Source organism: Numenius arquata, chromosome 14 (genome assembly GCF_964106895.1).
Source record: "Numenius arquata chromosome 14, bNumArq3.hap1.1, whole genome shotgun sequence".
In the NCBI taxonomy this organism is placed as follows: Eukaryota; Metazoa; Chordata; class Aves; order Charadriiformes; family Scolopacidae; genus Numenius; species Numenius arquata.
This window is the reverse complement of record NC_133589.1, coordinates 5,623,244-5,639,149: the sequence shown is the minus strand read 5'-3', so window position 1 is coordinate 5,639,149 and position 15,906 is coordinate 5,623,244. Positions and strand designations below refer to the sequence as shown.

Genomic DNA, 15,906 nt, shown 5'->3' with positions numbered 1-15,906 from the left:
GAGCATGACAGTGTTGTTGCATGTGTTTCAAAGCGTTGTCAACTTTATCCCAGGCTGTCCTTGTATGTGTCCCCCCAGGAGAAGTTTCTTTCTCGTCTGTTAACCTGGCTTCAGGGATGTAGTGCATCCTAAATGAACAAGGAATTTCCTATAGCTCCCTCATCCCGAGTCAAGTTAAACCTATCCCAAGTTTTCTGAGGAACCAGTTGACCAGGCACTGGCAGAGTGTACAGACACAGACCTCTGAGACACTTTCAGACAATAAAACAGACCCACCTTGATGGCCGGGTGATTCCTCCTTACTATTTGTGTATCCAGCCCACGTAAAGAGAGCGCTGTGTTGCTGACAGGCAGCCTGGAAGCTTTTCTGTTCAGCAGCTTTACAGTGAAAAATGCCTTCTTGTGATTATGCTTCAGTATTATACAAGTAGTTTATAAAATATAATAATCACCTGATCTTTTACTGAATAGTTAAGCAATGGCTGCATTTGGGCACGTTAGAGAGTAGTTGCAGTCACCTGCAGCCTCTTTTCCTTATGTACTGCTAGCCAGTGTATTCACACACTGCCCATCACTGCAAACGTTGTTCTGAGATCCATTAATCAACCATTAGTCAGTAATAAATAGTCCCTTAATATAACTTTTGACTATTTGGGGTATTCTCGGACTTCCCAACAAACTGAATTTTTGCATTCCCAAGAAGATACTTAAAAAAAACCCAAAAAATATGTCGTAATCCTGAATACACATGAAAGCACATAGTACAGACTTAGGTAAACATTATACTGCAATGTTTTTATTATTACTTTTTAGACACGTTGGAAGATTAGCCAAGCTCAGTAGCAAAGACAGCCTTACCAGTCCAAGATGACTGGTAGGACTAAGGCACATGAAAGCAACAGAAAAATGTAGTAAAAACCAATTGTGCTTGCTTTCATCTTGTTTTTCCACACCCATTAGCAGAAAAAATAAGTCTAGGTGACCCTGGTCAGAAGGAAATGTTTTTCAAATGCCTTCGCTTTTAACTACCAGAAAAAATAGTAGTTGAAAGAGAGCAGCAGATTCAGTTTCCCTTTATCCAATTTGTTTTAGGGTTTTGGACTCTAATCTGGTATCAGTTGCACTACCAAAAAAACCCCAACCCACATTTCCAGAGTCACTCCATCTGAAAGATATTAGCAATACAAGAGGAGTGAAAGATGTATTTCAGGGAGGCACTGAGTACTTTTGAACTTACTTCCCTCCTTATTTTTAAGGTGAAACAACTCCTTTTCCCCAGCTCCTCATGCATTTAAAGCTGAATTTCCTGAAACATTTGCAAAAAGACCCTCCCTGTTAAGAACAATATTGCTCTGACTTAGTATGACCTAACATGTCCACTTGCAAAATCTACAGTAATGCTGACTTTGGCTTTAAGTACATTTTTTGATTATTTACATTTCTTAAGTTTGAAAAGAATTTGACTCCATGCAAGTGCCCACAGCTCTCTTCTGGTCACAGTCTAATTTAAGAGACACACGCAGTAAATACAACTCAGTCACAGGGCAGTATCCAAAGACTCTTCCTGGAACAGCCCTGGGAACTTGGTCATGGGCAGAAAATTCCCCATTTCAAAGAGAAGACAGGAGGAGTCATGACCAGAGGCAGAGATATAAAATTCATGTGGTCAAAGCCCAAATGTTTTTTTAGATGGAACCATGCCTTTGTTTATATATTTCCAGAGGACCTTGTGCTAATACTCTCCATAGAGACAGATGCTGAACACCCCGCTCCATTGCTGTTGATGCTCTCCTGTGTGCTACTAACCCTCACGCATGTGCCCTACTCTGCCACAGGCATTGCTATGTTTTCTTTAGACCTTTAAAACACACCAAAAGTCTTCTGTCACAGAAGCTGAGCTCAGGTTATGTTCTTTTCTTACATGACACATGCCTGACATCAGCAGGATTAGGAGAGATGCATATGAGAGACCTGCCCAAAGCTGTTCCTCTAAACCGGAGCTGAAGCTTTGCTGGGTTTGAAGCTTTTCTCTTGGCTTTGGGTCTCATTTCCATCCTGCTTCTCAACTTTTCTGGTTTGTGACGAGTCCCATTAAGTGAAGAAGTTGTCCTCTGGCCTGAGACCGAGCAGTAAAGACAGAGAGCACTTGGGAGAAAAAAGGACCTGGTTGTCAAAGCTGTGGGGATCCCTTCTGCAGGCACAAGAGGTTTGGCTCAGCATGGTAGCCCCACTGCAGTTCTCGAAGGCCTCACTGCTGGGTAGAATCACTTTGCCATTTCATGTGGCTTATTTAAATCAGTTCCCCCACAGGCTTTGCCTGCATCCAGGTGTAGGACATGACCCATAGGCCACATTGTGATGGCTGCCAACCATGCAGCAGGGCCTGTGTTCATTGCGTTGCCTTTCTTTCTCTTTTTCTACAGAAGCCCAACGCAGGCCTTACTACGCTGACTATTCCCCAGCACGGAAGTACATTCACACCCTCTGTACCAGCCACTATCTCGACCTCTTCATCACCTTCATCATTGGGGTCAATGTCATCACTATGTCGATGGAGCACTACAACCAGCCAAAGGTAAGAGACACCCATCAATAAGTCAGTTGTGAAACACAGCGGTGTGGGGTGGCAGAGGACCTGAGGACGATACACTTTTCCCTTGGGATACCATTGACCAGTCTGCAGCCAGCCCTGCTTCCCTGGGATCATTCCCTATTGTTTGAAAGCCTCAGCAGGCTCCAGGCTCAGCATTGCAATCCATCTAACTCTAGGCCAGATGGGAGACATTTGCCTCAGCCAAACGCTTGATTTCCCTCTTCTTGCATTAAAAAACAGAATAAGGCTAATGGAGAGTGAACTAAACTTTTACTAGGAAAAGACCAGTCCAAATATTTCCTCTCCTGATCCCAGACATGACTGACCCTTACACTGTAAAACAGTCCAGAGTTTTAGAATATTCCACTGCCAGATAGAAACATGTAGTTAATGAATGTAGAGCAACTTTTCCTCAATGAATTTAGAATAAACCAACTGTTAAGTACAACCCTTCTTTTCCTTATGTATCATTCTTTCCAAAGAAAACCTTTGGCATAAATCATATAGCCTGTCCATTTGCCGCATATATTAATCTTCCATCGCATTATCATTCATGGAGCTCTAGGCTCAGTGTTTACTTTCCTAGTATTGCATGGTCTGCCGGATAACCTGCAAATGCCTACTGGAAGCTAAGCCAAAGGGGCACCAGGCCTGTGTGTTTCACACCAGCTGACTCTGTGCTGTTCTGCCCCCATAATTCCTTCGCATAACAGCCTTTGGTTCGCATGTCAATGTTATTTATCCAGATTAGCTCTTATTTATACTTGGTTTATGTTCATGTAAAACATAGTGTTGTAAAGCTGAATGCAAACCATCACAAATGATAGGAGAATTCAGGCTCAGGCAGTGCCCTTCAGATGAAGTAGTAAATTGCCCCACATGCTTTTAAGTTGCCATTTTATTTTAGGCACTGGAACAAAAATAGGGATAGTGGTGCATCAAGGAATGCTAACAGCTGAAAAAATTTCAGCTCTTGTTCCCAAAAAATCAGTGCATGGTCACCCCACATATCTGGGGTCACCAAAGCACAGATATCACACAAATGTGACGAGGAGAGCTTTCCTGTGGCCTGAGGCTTCCTCTGTCAACAAAGCAGGCACTGCTTTGCAGACTCCTCTATTGCATCTTATTTCCAATTGTGTCTGTTTTGATGTTCGCTGTTACCATTTTTTTATTGTAAGAAACCTATATCACTGAATTTCACTGAATTTTTTTAGAGTTGGAAGGGACCATATAGATCACATTTAAGTAAATTTCCCTTCTCTCTCTCCTCTCCCCAAATCCCTACCCAACCAGAGCTGTTTCACTCTGCAACTGTCTATTTTAAGGTCCCAGCAAGATTCTTTTGCTATTGTTGGCCTACAGTTTGAATGAAATCCATTGTAAACACTCATCATCCTAAAGTATAAACACTGTGGATTCCTGACTTCCGAGAGCAGCTCTATAGAGAGCGTGAACATTGCACCAAATATGGGCATACTTTGCCCAGCTCTAGAGATGTCACATTTTTCAAGAAGGCAAGATTTAATCCATCTCCAACATTATTTATTTTTCTGAGTGTTTTAAGCAAAACCATTGTCGTAAGGATTGCCATGCTGGAATAAAGAAATGATCCGTCAAGTCTTTTATTCTACCAAAGTCCAGGCAGTTCGGAAGAATTAAAGTTTATTAGGGGAAGGGGTAAAGTTTTCTCTCTGTCCCAGACTCTGAACAGTTTATGCATTGAAGTTGGAGGATTGATAGCTCTTGTTATTTGTAGCACAACTAGCGTTAGTGCTTATGAGGTTTTTGTTAGCATCAGTGTCTAATTCTTTACTGAGTTTTGCTGTGTGTTTAGTGCAGTTTTGTAAGTGAGCTCTGCAAGCCATTATGACTTGACTTCTTACATGTCTGTGCCTATACCACCTTGATGCCTGCCAGACCCTCTGCAGGGGCTCTAGGAAAGGATATCTTGGGCTGGTCTAACTGGTGTCTCTCATTTCAGTCCCTGGATGAAGCCCTGAAGTACTGCAACTATGTGTTTACCATAGTTTTTGTGTTCGAAGCAGTTCTGAAGTTGGTGGCATTTGGTTTTCGAAGGTTCTTTAAGGACAGGTGAGAATATTTGAAACTCCTGTGCATTTGGGGTAGAGCAGTAGTGACCTAGTTTCAAAGCCAGATGCTGGGTAAATGTAGCATCACTATGATAGTACTACATGCTGTGTGCAAGGAAGAGCAAAGGGCTGTCTCTCCATGGGTGCAAACTTTATAGTGTAGGAACTAAAAATTCTAAGAACTGCCCGTACTACTTTGCAGAGGGAATGCAGGAAATATTACAAAGTTCTAGGTACATGCTTTCCCTCAGTATCTGCCTCTCCCCCACTGGCTCACCTTAGAGGTCAGAAGAAACCTGTTGGTGTCAATCCAGTCCTCAAAAGGACTGGCAACCTAAGGTCACAGAGTCCTGAAAACAAGTCTGCTTTGCAATCCAAACCACTCCTTTGGTAGACTGCTGGATTTGCAAAGCCTTTGGCAAAGACAGCGGTAGTTGTGCCTTCAGATCCCAGCTACAGAGACCTATGGATCTTACTCTGCCTCACATTTAGCCAGAAGCAAATATGTGTGAGAGCACATTGTGGCCTGGCAACTTGCTGGGGAGCAGGGTAAGATTGGACACTTTTCCACAAAATCAGCTTATTTGCCTCATTTATCCCGACTGAGTGGTTGGAAGCTGCTATGAGATAAGCAATATTACTTATGAGGGAAATTGTGTAGTAAAGACACTCAGCCTCTTCACATCTTACTGTCTTTCTAGTGCTGGTGCCGAAGGCCCTCTACAAGTGTTAGGCTATTAATCAATGAAGATACTCAAGTGGAGTAATTCAAGAGACAGGTGACATAACATAGCAGCTGTATTGCATCACATTAAAGGTCCCTCTAGCCTAGTATCTTGTCCCCATGAGCGGCTCCAAGATGATAGCAGGGGGATGATAGGGACTGGGAAGTAGGCAGGAACACCTCCCAGTCACAGTCTATGGCATCTTGTGGCTCAGAGGGCATCTGTGCCAGCTGCAGTGAGTTGATTTTCTACCTCGTAGATCATGAGCCCACATATGAGAGAGGAGAGGCATTTGGGATTTGCTTGTGCTTGTTCTTAACAATTAATTTTCTACTTTTGGGTGCTTTTTAATTTTTGTGTCCTTCTTCTCTTTGTCTGTTAGGTGGAATCAGCTGGATTTGGCCATAGTTCTCTTATCAATTGTGGGAATCACGCTGGAGGAAATTGAGATGAATGCTGCACTGCCCATCAACCCCACAATAATACGCATCATGCGGGTGCTGAGAATAGCAAGAGGTATGGCCTGCTCCATAGGTCTTCAGCCATCACTCCAGACGTGTCAGGAAATGGTTTGGCCGTTTATTCTTCTAGTCTTGATGTTTCAGTTTGATTTGAGGACAGTTAGGTGATGAGGCTCCAAAATGTCAATTCAGAGACAAGCTAAGTGGAGTTCCATGGATGTTTGCAGTGGCATCTTAGATTGGTCTCTAATTCAAACCTGGGATCACAGACCTTTTATATTCATACCAGACAAGAGCAGGATGACGTGGAAAAGGGAGGATCAGAGCCTGAGATGATGCTCTTCACTGATAAAGTGTCTCCCCATCACTCTCCCATTTTCCTGGTAGGGCACGCTGGAGTTCTTCCAGCTTTTGATCTGTTTTGACTGATGTCCTTAATATTAATTGGTGGGGGAAGTAGTCAGGATGTTCAGATGTTCTGTGGGCCTTGCCAGGAAGCAGTGAGCTTGCCATCTGTATGAATAGATGCAAGAGAGATATAAACCATCCCTACAATATCTGAAGCTAGATTTCCTTTATGGCTTTTGCTTGAAATATTTCCCAGCCCCGCTGACCAGGATTTGATTCTCATTGTAGTGCTGAAACTGCTTAAAATGGCCACCGGGATGCGAGCTCTCCTGGACACAGTGGTACAAGCGCTTCCCCAGGTAAGCCCCCAGACTTCATCCATGCCCAGCTTGTTCTCCTTGGTGGACTATGCCTATTGGACCTGGGGACAGCTCTGTGCCACCGTGTTTGGTGGGCACTGAAAGCCATCTGGGAAGGCTTTCTTTGCTGCCACCAGTGACTTGGTAGCAGAGTTTTGCGTGGCACATCCTGCTCACATAGTGTGTGTTAGATGGGAGAAACAATGATAGAAAAAGAGTTAACAGAGAGCCAACTGCTGTAGGCAGAGCTCTTAAAAAACAGATTTCACTGGCAAGTTCAGGAAACACAAGGATAGACAGAGAAAACTGTTGGGGAAAGCATTGGAAGTACACAGCTTCCAGCTCAGCAGGCTTTTTTGTGAGACGGGAGCAACCATGTTTATTGACGCCTATTGACAGAGGAGCTGCAATGTCCCCCCTGTTTAAAAGGCAAACAGGGGGGACATTTCTGAGTGTTAAAAGCTTGAAGTGGGGTCTCAAGTCTCCATATTCTCATGAGCTGCAAGAGGAGCAATGATCCAGCCAATCTTAATGATATTTGATAGGATCTTTCAAGTGTCCATTTCCTGGGACCACATTTTTATGGATGCATTTATTTGAAAAAGAAGGAAAGAAACTTTTTGCTGACTTGCACTCCCCCCTCAAAAAGATCTAAAGCACATCAGAAGGATTCCAAGAAGTTTAGGGTTCCTTAGTTTTTAAAATCTTATGCTATTTAAGGTCTGTTCTGCTAGTTTGTGCGTATGATGATTTGAGTCCTAATCTTTCAGTCTTTAGAGTTAGTTCAGTTGCCTACACATTCCAGTTTCATATATCACCAGGATCCTGTATCCCACCAGACAGTACTGGTAACATTTGCTGCCACACTTTACCCAAAAGTGAGTACCAATATGAGGTGCCAGGCCATCAAGAATGAGGCAGAGCAACTCTGCTGGCAATTCAGAAGCAGCACTTTTAGGATGCACATGCATGGTCAGACAAGTCCTTAGTTGTCAACCCCTCCAGAACATCCCACAGCTGAGTTGCTGGAAGGAGCTTTATGAGTAGGACCACTCCATTCTGTGTAGAAGGCAGTGTGGTGTGCACTGAGATGAACTGGGAGAGTCAGGCCTCCCTTCTCCCACCCCAGTCCCATAGACACAGGGAGACACACCATGGCAACACACCATGGCGGGCAGTCACATCATCGACTTCAGCTCTCTGCAGAGGGATCACATCTCAAAGGCAGGATGATGGCACTGTGGCTTGGCCAAAAGCACACACCGTGTGGACATCTCTTCCAGAATATGAGTGACCATATGAGAATCAGTAGAACTAGTACACGTAATTACCCAAATATACCCCTATGAGTCAGTTGCTAAGTACAAAGAAGCCCATATCTGTTCAAAATGAACAGGAAAACAAGGGGAATTTCTTTTTCTTGGAAAGACCTATTTACTTTTCATCACTGCCATAAAGATGTTTCTAATCTGAGACATTTGCCCCTTGGTATTCAGATTTCCTTTTCAGTGATGGATTTTGGCTGAGACTAAAGGAAGGAATTTACCAACCTGACCCCTGTTTTGGCATTTCAAGAAAGCATTTGATTTGTGTCTATTTTTTTCCTTTCGAAAGCATTGTGATTACAGAGCATATTTTCACTTTCCCCTTGTTTTCTCTCCCCCCCAAACAATAGGGTGGCTGCAGGCCAGGCTTTTTGTTTCCTTGGGGTGTTTTTGCAGTTTACATTCAAAACAAAGTCTCTTTTAAAGGGAAATCCCTAGGGATATTCCAAGCAGATCTTGCCCAGATAAAAATGCCATTGTGTCATCCAGTGAAATTCAGAAAATAAGAAAGGAAGTTTGGGAAGAGCTCTCCAAGAACAATCACTCTTCATAAAGCTACAGCTTTAATTTCAAAAGTAGGGGAACAGTTCCCACCCCGATTAATTTAGAAGCCTAAAACCACAGCTGGAAAATCCTCATTGAATGTGTCTGCTAAGTGACAAGAAAAATGAATTTGATGTTTATTCATTAAGGTTTGGGGGAAATTCTTTGTCTTGTGTATGTAGACTGTCCATTTATGGGCTTACCATGAGAAGGTATTGTCATTGCAGTACACTTTCTTTCTCTTTTGGGTGATTTTCATCACTTTCCTATTTGTTTTTATTCAGCAGCAGATATAGCTTGAGCAACACTTAGAGAACCAACTATCACCAGACTTTGGGGAATGTTAGCATTTTGATCCAAGACTGAAGCTGTCACAGTATGGGCTTAGTCTCCCCTTCTGGAACTTCAGACTGACCTTGAGCTGCTGTTTTCAATGCAGGAAGATTTCCTACCCTACTGCATCCTCATTGCCTGGTAACCTCGTGTCAACCAGTTCAGAGATCTTCTCCTCCACCATGTCTCTGAAAAAACAGAAATGGAGTAGAAGAGAACAAATGAGGAGAGGCAAGAGAGGCAGAAAGAATGGTCAGGGAAAGACCTCAAAATGTCACCTTCTTTGCCCACTACCTCCATGCCCTCTTAGTCCCAGGAAATATTTGGGATGGTGTGAATCAGTCATCATGTTCCTGCCATAGGCCATCTGTGCTTGTGCAGCACTGGCTCTTTTACCCACTGCTGTGCAGTCTTGAGGCAGTGTCTCCTTTTCAAAAGTTTTCCAATTTCACAGGTGGTTGAGCAAAAGGTTGAACAAGTAGTGGGGCCATGGTCACCTAGAAAGGCACTCCCAGCCTTAGCTCTGAAGGTGTACCCTCATGGCACCCTCTTTTGGAGAACAAATGAAATCTGCCACGGTCTTTAAAGTGTGAAGTGCTAGAATTAGCTACACTGGTGTAAACTTGAAACAGATCGATCCACTGCTTTAAACTGAGCAACTAAAAAGAGCTGAGCTGGCGTGACCAGCACTGACTTCATCACTTAGGCATTACCAGTCGTAATTAAGCCAGTTCAGTGCTGCCGTTCAAAGACCAAAAACTCCCCTGTGATACCTGTTCTTAGCCCAACACAAACCACACAGCTCTGCACGGAACTTCAACATGTCTTTTAAAAGCCACCTGGCCTTGTTTTAAGGATGCAAAGTGTTAGGGAATTGGCCATCCCCTACTGATGAAATACATTCTTCCAGTAGATGTTTAGTCTTTCTGCTAAAATAATCTGGTGGTTTTAGTCTGAATTAGCCACGTTTGTTTTTTCATTGGATGTAATTTTGCTTTTTATTCTTCTAGAACTTTTCCTTTTTGGAGCAATAAGAGATAAAATGATCTCTTGCAGTCTGGCAAACAGAAGAACATTGAACTCCTTTAATGTCTCAGTATGAAGCAGGTTTTCAAGACCTGTTTCAAATGTTTTCCTCTTCTTTGTGAGCTCTGGCCCCCTATATAATGAATTATACCACTCTTATGCTTCTGCTGAATATTCCCTTGCTTATACATCTGGTGGCTGCATCGGTTTTGTAAGCAACGTCTGCTCTGTAAGACTCCTATTTGATGGTAATCAAATCAAATTAGTCCTTTTCACATCCCCTGCTTTCCAAAGTACAATTCACCCTTTCTGTAGCATGGCCCGAACTTCGGATTTGTAACTTTGCATTTGGCTGGGTTAAAATGCTCATTGTGTAAGTGAATTCACAATACTGAGCAGCCCAGCTCAGTCTGCACAGCACTTCCAGTATCGCTTGCCAGTAAGAAAACCTGCAGTCAGTGCTAAGCTGCCAGTGCTCTTCCTGATAAAGAGAACAATGTGGAATCCAGTCCAGTTGCCATCCTGGCTCTGCAGGGCCAACAATAGTAAAATGCGGAACTTTCTTATCAAGAGATCTGGGTTCCTTTTTCTTCTTCTTTCTCACGTGGTCTGTGGGTGGCATATTAATTAAATGCAGAACTGTACAGTATACCTCCTCTTTGTCTTCAAAGCTTTGAACTCCCCCCAGATAGACTCTGTGCCAAGAAAAAAAGTGAAGAACTCCTCGTTCTATCAGTGCCCTGAAGGACGGAGTCTGTAGTTTGCTCTTGTCCAGGAGTTTAACTCTTAATGGAGCTGTAATTCCTGTGCTTATCTCACCTTCAGCTCTTGAAGAGGTTTTTTGATATTGTGTAACAGCAGTGGCGGCCCTACTTTTGCCAAACACTGAAAACCCACAGTGATTGTGAAGCTCAGAGAGCAAGAATAGAAATGTCTTACCAGCAAGCATTGCAGATGAGACAGATTCTGGAAGACAGGGGTGTGTGTGCAATGCTCCACACTGGAAAGAAGTGCAGAGATGCCTGAGAGATTTGAGTAGTGAAGCAGAAATCATTAGGTAAAGAAGCCACCATTCTGATGGCTGTTAGTACTGGTCTCCGTGGGGCTGAGTGGATACAGGGAAAGGGAAGCTCATTCAGTTCAGTTGGTGGTCTTGTGGTTGCACCAATGAGATGACTTTAGCCTCCAAGGTTGTCTGTCTGTGTCTTTCCACTAGTCCTGGAATTCACACAGATGGCCTCCGTTTTCCAAGCAGACAAATGTGTTCATTTTCTCTTGGGTCTAGTGCATAAATTACACTGTGTTTTCCTGCTGCCAGGCTTATTGCTTTGGCTGGAGAGTGCTGGAAGGAAGATGAGTAGGACTCGTGTCCTTGGAAAGGATTGGCAGGGACTTAGGTTTATGCAAAATTGCTCTTGACAGGCATCCCAGGGAGGTGTGTGCATTGCCTGCATGGACAACTGAAATGCCAAGGTGTGGGCTAGTGATGCAGAAATAATTGATGTCAGAGCAGGAAGAGGCACAAGAGGAACTGTAATGTGCTTCAGCCAACCATTGCAGGAGTGGGGCAGCAGAAGACATGTATTTCATCAATGCCTCTTCCAGAGCAGGGAGAGTAGAGATCAGCAGAATCCAGAGGGATTTGGGTAGAATCACACAGCTGACAGCGCAAGAGGAGTGATAGTGCCCAGGTGGCCGGTTTCCTGTTGTACATGATAAATGCAACACGTTCGCATACCAAGCTAACCCAACCTGGCATGGTTGCTTTGTGTCCCAGTTGCCTGCAGATGTGGGTTTTTTACTTAGTGACATAGGTCAGAGGTTGAACTCTGATGGGACATGCAGTGGTGATTAGCTACTGCAGTCTCACATAAAGGGAGGTAAAAAACCTAATAGCAATGATGTCCACAAAGACCTAAAGTAGAGACATCCTCCCCAGGCCACGCAGGGGCAGTGGGAGAGGGGTTTTGCTGGGTGTGTGGAGAGAAGGGTCACTTTCCTTGTCGCAGAGCAGGGTTATTCCAGGGTTTTTGCAATGGTAGATCACAGATCCAGCTGGGATGCACCGTGGTAAAGGGTGGTAGTGCTTCACACAAGGACTCTCTGCTCCTCTAGGTGGGATGGAGGACTCTGCCTCTCTCCCCACAGCATCCCTCTGTCTCAGGCACACGGACACTATTGCCAGCAGTGTATGACAGCCAGGATGCCAGAAAGTGAAGGTCGAGGAGGAATCGCACCAGTGTCTCTGTCTTCTCTTGTGGCTTCTCTGAGGCACTTTAGGGCACCAAGAACATCTTCAAGATGTTCTTCATCTCTGCTTCATTCCCTACAGGCCACAGCCTCCCCTCAACACTGGAGCCACAGCAAACGATGGATAGCCCCTGGCTGCCGGACAGGCGTTATCTGTAATTTTCTCTGCCCAGCCAAAGGCACTAGCCCAAGTCAGGGGGAGTCTGATAGATAAAGAGAGCATGGGCTGACCTGTTCAGTGCTGCTAGAGCAGAACCACCTCTCAAAGCCTGCCTGAGTGACCGGCTGCCAAAGATGAGGTTACTGACCAGAGCTGGATCTCTGTCCCTGATGCAGAGTCCAGCACAGGCATCCCAGCCTTTGGCTGCTGGAGAAAAGTGCCTGGATGTGCTCCTGCCCCCTCCCGTTCCTCCCAGCAGCATGATTCATGCACGGTCTTTTTCTTATCTGGTCTCAGTAGATCTCAAAGTGCTTTAAAGACATTAATTACCTATCCGCAAGGGTATTACAAATGGGTACGTTGAGTTACAGGAGAGGAATGACTCACTCAAGGTCACAAACACACATCCAGTCTGCCTTCTCTGCTACTCAGCAGCCGCTGGCTGACCTCACTGCCTCCACCCCAGCCCATCTCTGAGAACATGCCTTGGGTCCTACCGCTCAGGGTTGGTGAAGGGCATGGGCTGAAGAGGACCTTCCTTTCCTTTCCTGAAGGACATGTACCAGAGAGCCATGGGCTACCATTGACAAAATATTAAATCTGGCACTGGCTTGTACTGATTCAGTAGAGTCAGAAGCTGCACAAATAGACCAAGCAGTTTTGCTGAAGCACCTAAGCAAGAGGTGAGCCATTTTGCTCAGCCACATTCTCTTGGGCATCAGGTGTTTGTGAACGGCTGAGAAAATCATGCCCTCTCCAAGCTCACAAGCCACCAACTGCCTGCACATATCCATGTGGATGCTACATCTGCAGGGGGTGGTCACAGCAGCAGGCTGTTCTTGTGCACATAGGGAGCAACCTGCTGCTTAGCTGACACTCCAGGGCAGCTCTGGATGTCTAGATACAGGTTGGGATGGAGTTTAACAGTAAAAGTCATACCATCACCCTTCCCAGGATCTCTGGCTTGCTGCTGTCTCCCACATCTCTTTTTCGTGTAGCCACGTTTCCACATCAGTCAGATGCTCAGTCACTTCCTGAGAGATCCTGCATATCAGCTGAGCCTCAGAACTGCCCATGTGTCTGCTGTCAGCCAAGGGCACATGCGACCTTAGACACCAGCAAACACCACCTTAGCAAACATGCTTCTGTCAGCATTTTTAGAGTATGCCTATGGCTCAGGTGCCTTGAGCCTATGCAGCAAACCCGTGAGTGTAAACTGGTCTTTGAAGGACTAGTTATGAGACATGTTGGTTCAGTAATGTAATTAGTCACGATCTTAAATACCGGATCATTTACAAATGCACATTAGATAGTAGACAAATTGTTTATGAGCAAATGTCAGCTCATAACATGCTTTGCATGTTGAGAGATAGATAATAGTTTTGACTGATAACCTGGTAATAACTTTGATGTTAGTCTAAATTCTTTGGAATTTCACCAATGGCAGAAGTTTCCAGGCTGATTTATTAGGCATTAAAATAGCAGTAAAATTTTCAACTTATAGTCGTCTTTGAAAAAAATTCCAAGACCCTCTTCTGCAGTGCTACAACATCAGACTTTAATTTACACTCAACCTAGAAAACTTGTTTATCACTTTTATTTTCCTTCTCTTTAATTATTTGCTCATTTGCCTCCCCGGCAGCATGTGTATGCATTTGCTTATGGGCCTGTTTTCCTGTATTTTCTAATTTGTAGTCATTTTGCAGACTGCCTTCTAATGTCTTACAAACCACCAGTGGTCCAGCAGATACGGGTTAGGAAGCACTATTCCAGAAGACAGTACATGCAGATGAAATAATCCAGACCAACCATCCACATCACTGTATTATCTCTATTATTCCCGGGAGTATGATAATAATGTGTAATAATGTTAGTGGAATTGCAAAGTTCTATGTGTAGCAGCCAGTTTAGGCTTCACAGCAATTACAGTCTCCACTGGGTGATTTGACTATTCCCACTTCTTTAATACAAAAAAACCTACTTCATAAGTGATAGCTGTGTTAATTTTATGATGACAGGTATCATACTGATAACCTTTCTAATGAAATTAAGCAGCGTGGTCGAAATACCCAGCAGCACTGTGGCTGTGCTGCCTCAGAGAAGAAAGCTGTTTCAAACTGTAGCATTCGCTAGAAGATACCTTGGAGATCGTGAATCCCTTGGCCTGAGTACCTGAGTCACCACCTAGTCCATTTTTATTCAGAGATAAAATACTTGTGACACCATGTCTAATTGGAGAACTCAATCACTCTCTCTCTGTTACAAAACGATAGACACAAGGCATTTAAAAGTGGCAGGGAAGGTAAATGTGACCAGAGTTAGTTGCAGATAAAATGCAGGTGGTTAGCTGGTCAGGTCACTCTGCCTTCATGTTCTCTGCCTGAATCACAAAAAATCTGCTTCAACCCCTCCCGGACCAACAGTCGGACCGGGACCTAACAACCCAATATGGTGATTGACTGCAGTGCAGATAATGGTAATGTCACTGTTAATAGGAACCTTTGTGTTCCCTTTAGCATCGTTGCACTTCTATCCGCACCCCCTCCAGCCACCTTGCAGTGCGTGTTAGTACCTAATAGCAGCACACCACGCAGTGTCTGAACTGCAAGGTGCCTGCGGTGAAGTGTTGGTGTATGGAATAAGGCTTTTCTTTTGAGACATTGAAAGCTAAAATTCAGGTGGTTGTTGCTGAGAAATACCTGTAAAGTGCCAAGGCTAGGAGAGCTTTACATCTTACTGGAGCATATGTTCCTTTTCTGAAAGCCCTCCAGGCCAGTGAAACCTTTGAAAACCAGGCAGTTCCCCTTGTGGCTTGAGACGTCTGTTAATGTCACTGACTTGAAACCCTCAGCCTTTGTGCTCAGTCTCGAACCTGGCAAACAGAAGGGAAAGGCCCTTAAAACTCAAACCAGGTCACTTAAACTACCAGTGCACTGAAGTGCAGTGCTAAGTGCCACTGAGGCTACAGCTACGAGTTGGCCAAGTTACAGATGAAGGCAGCATCCCGGGTAAGTGGAAGGGTGATGGAGAGGCACCAGCCACAGAGACTACTTTGCACGTGGGAGCATCTGCACCTTCCCCCACACAGGAGACTTCTCTGGGTCTATTAAAGCAGAATGGTGAAAGGGGACCAGATTGTTGGAAGCCAGGGGAGATGATGATTCGCCTCTGGTCACCAGTCCCTCTTTTCTTGTGTTTAAAATGTGATGGAGCAATTTTATTCATGACATCAACTTGCCTGACCCTTCTTCTGCTTTCTCCTTGTGTAGGTAGGGAACCTTGGCCTACTTTTTATGCTCCTGTTTTTTATCTATGCTGCCCTGGGAGTGGAATTGTTTGGCAAGCTAGGTGAGTAATGTGCCTGACACAATTTATTTCATCCGGTTGATGTTTATTTGATATCTAGCTGTTTCCTTTCTTCTCTCTCTCATTCTTGGGCCTTCCTTAGCTTCACAGCTCATGGTAGGAAGATTAAGGTTTTCTCTTGATCTCAGGGTCACAGATGACACATGAGGATGTAATACAGAACCTGTCTAATGTGCACACACACACGCATTTAGAGATTTGTCCAACACCGCCCTTGGCTGTAGAGGAACTGTTTAAATATAATTGTCCAGCATGGATTTGTTCACAAAGATGGAAGTTTGCTACTTAAGACAGAACATGAGTCTGCAAAGCTGGATGGTAGTC

General features: G+C 44.3%; 1 protein-coding gene across 1 annotated transcript in view; it reads left to right on the top strand.

Moving 5' to 3' along the window:
- CACNA1H (calcium voltage-gated channel subunit alpha1 H) overlaps window positions 1-15,906 on the top strand; it is a 252,290-nt gene that overhangs the window by 221,679 nt on the left and 14,705 nt on the right. Inside the window, exons 25-29 of the mRNA XM_074158337.1 lie at window positions 2,424-2,575; window positions 4,578-4,687; window positions 5,794-5,927; window positions 6,509-6,579; window positions 15,486-15,564. Of these exons, the coding sequence (XP_074014438.1) occupies window positions 2,424-2,575; window positions 4,578-4,687; window positions 5,794-5,927; window positions 6,509-6,579; window positions 15,486-15,564 (546 nt within the window). The remainder of the gene's footprint in view (window positions 1-2,423; window positions 2,576-4,577; window positions 4,688-5,793; window positions 5,928-6,508; window positions 6,580-15,485; window positions 15,565-15,906) is intronic.